The 6,364-nt window shown below is 51.7% G+C and overlaps 1 protein-coding gene across 4 annotated transcripts; it reads right to left on the bottom strand.

The window, feature by feature from the left end:
- Nucleotides 1-1,155: 1,155 nt before the first annotated feature.
- On the bottom strand, nt 1,156-5,773 carry ERAL1 (Era like 12S mitochondrial rRNA chaperone 1). 4 transcript variants are annotated; one of them, XR_004973013.1, is made up of 11 exons: nt 5,459-5,773; nt 3,863-3,990; nt 3,652-3,729; nt 3,471-3,517; nt 3,023-3,084; nt 2,743-2,855; nt 2,403-2,651; nt 2,148-2,297; nt 1,972-2,052; nt 1,541-1,857; nt 1,156-1,338 (listed from the first exon to the last, which is right to left on the bottom strand). XR_004973013.1 is itself a non-coding variant. In XM_036341759.1 (10 exons), exons 1-10 carry the CDS (start codon nt 5,745-5,747, stop codon nt 1,690-1,692), a joined length of 1,365 nt encoding a protein of 454 aa, XP_036197652.1. In that variant the 5' UTR covers nt 5,748-5,773; the 3' UTR covers nt 1,156-1,689. The 4 variants fall into 4 exon arrangements, 2 of the variants coding, with proteins under 2 accessions (XP_036197652.1, XP_036197653.1); XR_004973014.1 differs by having other exon boundaries at nt 1,156-1,293; XM_036341759.1 differs by having other exon boundaries at nt 1,156-1,857.
- Between the last annotated feature and the right edge of the window lie 591 nt (nt 5,774-6,364).

Genomic DNA, 6,364 nt, shown 5'->3' with positions numbered 1-6,364 from the left:
CACACACACACACACACACACACACACACACACACAACCTCCACCAGCAATTAAGCCCTGAAAAATGGGGTGAGGCTGTTTTTTCTCCTCCCTGGCCCAGCAGATAGATGGCCAGCTTTATGGGGATGAGAGTAAAGAGTGGATCCTAGGCTTGGCAAGGTCCATAGGAGTATGTGAGAAAGGGCATAATAGGGAGAGGGGCCAGTGACCTTCCTTCCAAGGTGTTCAGCAGGGAAAGGGTTAAGAGGCAGGGCCTTCCCCAGGGGAAAGTGCCCCACCCAGGGGAGGGGCCAGTAGATTAAAAGGCAGCGCTTGGAATCCAGGCAGGGACAGGGTGTCTCTTCCTCTCCAGTCTGCAATTCCTGCTCTAGGTAAGTGCCCCTCCTTTGGGTCTGTGTGTTGGTCTGACCAGAGGCAACCTTCTGCCTCATTAGGAGATCTCAGGCTTAACGCTGATGCTGGGTCCCTAAGGCGATCTCAGTTAGGTCCTTGCTCTGCAGAGTTCTCTGGGCCAGTGCCCTTCCCCTGACCCACATGGGAAGGAAGCTCTTGACTACAGAATCAAAACGCTAGGCCAGGAGCTGTGGAGCAAGGACAGGGGAGCTCTGTGTGTCCTGACCCGCCCTGCTCTGCCCCCAGGCCCTGGCTCTCCCTGCCGCAGCGCTCTCTAAGCCATGCTTCCTGTGATCCCTGCAGGGCCCTGGCTGGGATATCATCGTATACTGTAAGTTTGCAATGAGACACTACAGTATAGATGATGTACTAGTCCGGGCACCCTCAGCTCTGGAGCCTGATGAGAAGGGCAGAGGATGCCACAAGCCTACCTCGCTCACCGGTCAGTCTATCACAGCCTGCCTACAGACAGGGCACTTGGGAATGGCGAGGAAACCGTTACCATTACTGAGTTTAGTAATGGTAACGGTTCTCTTGCTGCACCCAGAAAACGTGCCAAGAAGAGACCTCAGAACCCTGGAGCAGACGACTGGAAGGGAGGGAGACTCCAGCTCAGGCAACAGGGTGGGGGTGAGGGAATGGGTAAGTTTTCTCTTTTCTGTTCTATAAAAATAAAGGTGGGGAGGGGGGATAAGGACACATTTGTAATACCTTAACTAATAAAGAATTAAAAAAATAAATAAATAAAGGTGAGAACCAGAATGCTTGTCTTTTACCTTTATTAGCATCCAAGAATGGGGAGAATGATGGGGTGGGAGGTATCAAGGACTTGGGGAACAGGTGGGAGGCACTATTGCACTCAGGACACACGGGTCCTTATATGACTTCAAGGTGGAAGATCTGAGAGGGGAGGAAAAAGATCTCCGCTCTGGGGGGTGCGGGCGGCTAGGGAGAGGTCAATGGGGGGAGGACTTATGTAACACTTGTAACAATAAAGAATTTTTTTAAAAAAAGATCTCTCTGCTAACCACTGGCAACTCAGGGAGAAACTCTGGGCCCAATGGCAGGAGGAAGCAGGGTGGCACTGCTCCCACCAATGGGCCAACTTCTAGACCAAAGTATCTGTGTCCCCAGTGAGAGGAATTACCTGGGGACTGAGCTAAGATAGGTTCCTTCCTTCAACACAAGACAAGGCTGGGCAGGGGCTGTGCAGACTAGGCCAGGCAGAGTTAGCCCGTCAGTCAGTGTCCATGCCCCTCACTAGTCTCTGCAGGTTCCAGGCAGGGACAATTCTGGTCAGTAGCTCCTGCTAGCAGCATGGGCTGGCATAGCAGAGGGTGGTCCATCGAAGAGCTTCACAGAGAGGTGTAGCTGAACGTCACAGAGAAAGATGTTCATGAGGTCGCGGCCCACCTCATCTGCAATCAGGGAGATCAGGCTCCCCTTCGGACCAATCAGGATCCTCTGAGGGCGGGACAAAAGAGAGGGACCCTGAGTCTGCTCTCAGGGCTCCCAAGCAGGGAGAGAACCCCTGCCTAATAGAGCCTTACTCTCTCCTCCAAGCCCAGCCCTGCTTACCACATGAGATTCTTTGGGCACCAGAAGCCTCTGTACGATCACCAGCTGCCCACTTGGCCCTTCCTCCCACACAATTGTTTTCTGCACAAGGAAACATTAGTCAGACAGGTCCATACCCCTACCTCTCTGGGACCCAGCTGGTGGAGAGCCCCCAGATCCTTTCACTGGGCCTGTACCTGCTGCACACTGTAGGGCACCTCCTGGGGCAGGTGCTCTAGGAGTTTCTCTCGGATGATGTTGGAGCAGATCTCCTCAGGTGTCTGGCTAGTGAGGACTTCACTATGGAACTCCCAGGGCCCTGGCCGGGCCTGTGCCAGGAGGTATTGCTGTGGGTTCAGAGAGAGTAGATGAGCATCTCAGTTCCAACCAGGACTTTCCTACTCACTCTCACTTCTAATAGGAACTCTGAGGCTTGTCTTCACCCGACTGACCTTTAGTATTTTCACATCCTCCTGGCTTAGGGCTGACAACATGAAGATCTCTTGGAAGTGGGGCCAGCCAATCCTCCGAGGGCCTCCAACAGACTGTGTGTTTGGGTCCTTAGCTGCTGGGCTGGGGCAATTGATGCCTGGCTTTGACGGGAAGGCCTGCCTTATCTTGAGCTTCTTGCCATTGACCACCCCTTCAGTGAGGGCTGCCGTGAGCTCCAGGAGAACTGATTTCTGCTTTAGGCAATCTACCTGGGCATGGGGGATGGGCAGAGGGTGTGTGGTCAGCAAGGTGGGGGCCTTGAAGGAAAATAAACCCCTTCCTCAGATATGTGGTGTTCACCTTATTCATGACAAGGATGCTGGGGACTTGGGAGAACTGGGTCAAGCACTGGAGCACTTGGGGGCTGAGCTGGTTCCGAGTCCACTTGTCAGAGACATCCACAAGAACCATAACTGGAAGAAGTTGGAAGGGTGAGGAGAACAAAGATATGACCACTCTTTTCCTCACCCCCCAAAACCTTCCAATACATGAGCTCTGGCCAACCCCATCTCCCAAACTATCAGGAATGAGAGGCCACAACAGTGAAAACTGGGCTTCAGATTCCCATCGTGAGCCTAACCCAGATCAGCGGATTCCATGCTCTTCCATGGATCTTCCAACAGAGAGAGCTCCAGATTGTGCCTGAGGGACAAACATGTGTAAGTCAGCAAGGGCTTATGACTGATTTACTCCTGATAAGGGATGGGGTGTGATAAGGGGGTTTTCCAGCCCCTATGATGGAATTTCCCCACCCACTCTTCAACACGTTTCCCCTTATATTATAAACCTGTGGGTCGCGACCCCTTTGGGGGTTGAACGACCCTTTCACAGGGGTCGCCTAAATACATCCTGCATATCAGATATTTACATTACGATTCATAACAGTAGCAAAATTACAGTTATGAAGTAGCAACGAAAATAATTTTATGGTCGGGGGTCACCACAACATGAGGAACTGTATTAAAGGGTCGCGGCATTAGGAAGGTTGAGAACCACTGCTTTATAACTCTTGTTTCCATCACAATTACCTTTTTTTTTTAACAGGGCTGATCAGGCCAGGTGTGTCAAGTAGAATCTAAAATCAGAAAAGAAGGTTTCTCAGACCCCCAGCCCTCAGGAGGAAAGATTGTGATTGGGAGTGAGAGAAAGGCCACCCTCGATGTCAGGAGCCCTTTGAGCTTCACCCTCTGTCCTGTCGCAGGTACCCACCACCTGAGCCTCTTCCTCTGTGATGACCCCCAGAGCCTGGCAGCGAGTAGTGTGCACCTTCTTGGAGACAGGAAACACCTGACACAAACAAAGAAGTTCCAAGTGAGGTCCCAGGTCCCTTTAAAACAATACATGGAGAGATGAAAAGTGTGTGGGGGGAGAGGGGGAGGCAGACAGGGGGGAAGAGGGGGTTGTCGAGGATGTAGCATACTTTTCGGCCCAGCAGCTGGTTGGAGAGTGTTGACTTCCCTGCATTCGGGGCACCCAGAATGGCCACTCGTAGGACTCGGGGGTTCGCAGGCATGTTGGGGGGATGAGCCAAGAGGAGAGTCTGCTCATCTGTATGTGGGGACAGGAGGGGAGTGAGAGAGAGTACAATCTGGATCCTGTCAGGCACAAAGTCCTACCCACCCACAAAGGGAGTAGGGATACAAGATTAGGTACCAGGTTGAAGCTGAAACTTGGCTTTGAGACTTTGTCCATTAACTAGTTCATATGACTTTGTCAAGTCCTCTAACCTCTCTAAATTCCTTAGATTTCTCATATATGAAATGAGGATGATATTAATGATACCTACTTATAACTTTCTTTTTTTAAAAAATATATTTTATTGACTTTTTACAGAGAGGAAGGGAGAGGGATAGAGAGTTAGAAACATCGATCAGCTGCCTCCTGCACACCTCCTACTGAAGATGTGCCTGCAACCAAGGTACACGCCCTTGACCGGAATCGAACCTGGGACCCTTCAGTCCGCAGGCCGGCACTCTATCCACTGAGCCAAACCGGTCAGGGCTATAATTTTCTTTAGACAATTAGAAATTGTGTGAAACCACTCAGCACAATCCCTGGCATTTAATACTCAATTACTAAAAAACAAAACAAAACAAAACTCAATTACTGTGTGGAACTATACTGTGTGGTTGTGCCTGTAAATATATGTACATGAGAACACAGACAGACCAGATAAAGCCAGACATCACTCCAGCCCTGACAGTCACACCTTCCTATAGGGTAATGAAGGTTCTGAAAGCATTGAGTCTTCTTGTATCAGCTTCTTATGATATTGCATTACAATGACCAGTTTATGTGTCCAGACTCTAGTCCAGCGGTTCTCAACCTGTGGGTTGCGACCCCTTTGGGGGTCGAACGACCCTTTCACAGGAGTACCTAAGACCATCGGAAAACACATATATAATTACATATAGTTTTGGTGATTAATCACTATGCTTTAATTATGTTCCATTTGTAACAATGAAAATACATCCTGCATATCAGATATTTACATTACGATTCATAACAGTAGCAAAATTACAGTTATAAAGTAGCAACGAAAATAATTTTATGGTTGGGGGGTCACCACAACATGAGGAACTGTATTAAAGGGCCGCGGCATGAGGAAGGTTGAGAACCGCTGCTCTAGTCCATGCTACTCCCTACCGGAGCAGAGGGCGCTGTTTCCCAGGTGTAATTCATGTCTTGCCAAGTACAGGGGGTACTTATTGGGTCGAGTCAGCTTCCCACGTGGAGTCAGCGAGCCACAACTCTGCCTGGCCTGTGGTCCTTCAATCTCCTGCTTTGTGAGCGTTTCTGGTTGTGATCAGATGGGCTCCCTCTGGCTCCCAAACTCTTAGAACCTGGTATCTCTCCCCTCTGAGATCCTTCACTGCTCCTCTCTCTCGAGGCCCTTAGACTGTTTTCTATAACACGGGGCCAAAAATAGTATCCCCAGATTGAGGGTTTCCCCCGATACGGTACTTTCAGTGATAAAACCGTGACAGTCCCGGGCAAATCCACCTGGGCCCTTTACCTCTGTTCATGGACACGGCGGGGACGCGAGGAGTCAACGTTAACGAACTGTCGGGCTGCGAGAGTCCGAGGAAGCGGTCCAGGGCTGAGTTCTGGCCATAACACCTGGAAGCCGAGGCCGAGAGGGGACCAGAGGAAGTGGCGCCTGCCACACGGGATACGCACCTCCTCTGACAGCCCAAGAGCGACGGGAACCGGGTCGCCCACTCCCTCGCGGCGACAGGGCCCAGCTGCCAAAACCCCAACACTGCTGGAAAGAGAGCAGCCCCGCGCCGCCCGGGGGCCGCCATGACAGCCGCAAAGCACTCCGGGAATTGGCCGGGAGCTCCCCTGCGATTGGACAGAGCGGCAGGAAGCGAGCGAGTGGAGAGAGCTAGATCGGCCCAGAGAGGGAGACGCCAGCGCCTTGGGAGGGAATGCGGGAGAACTGCTCCGGAAACGGGCCGAGATCCAGAAAAGGGAGAAGGAATTATTTAGAATGTGAGCACGATGGTCGTTTTGGAGTCCTATACACGTCGTGTTTTCTTTTCTGCCAGTTTTGTAAAAGGCTCTTCTAGCCCAGTGTCCTGAAGAACTACATCTCCCACAAGGCCAAGCGGCAGAAAGCGTTCTCTCAGCGCCAGATTTCACCCAGCTGGAGAAACCCGCGCACCGCAGAAGCAGTGGTCGTGGCGAGGCAGCGGGCCCTGTTCCACCGGGCCCCGTAAGGCTCGTTTCAGTCCTCTCCAGTCTCAGGATTGCAGGTCCTCTCCCGGTTCCACGCTGAGCTTGTCTAGCGGTCGGGAGCGGCCTCCGGCAATCTTCACTTTCACTGTAGGCGAGCTTCCTGTGAGGAGTGGTGCCCGGGTCGGTGTCCCTGATGAGCATCTTCTCCCGATTTCCCTGCTGTAAACCTCAGCTACTGTCT

Source organism: Myotis myotis, unplaced genomic scaffold (assembly GCF_014108235.1).
Source record: "Myotis myotis isolate mMyoMyo1 unplaced genomic scaffold, mMyoMyo1.p scaffold_m19_p_17, whole genome shotgun sequence".
Lineage (NCBI taxonomy): Eukaryota > Metazoa > Chordata > Mammalia > Chiroptera > Vespertilionidae > Myotis > Myotis myotis.
This window is presented reverse-complemented; position numbering and strand designations above follow the sequence as displayed.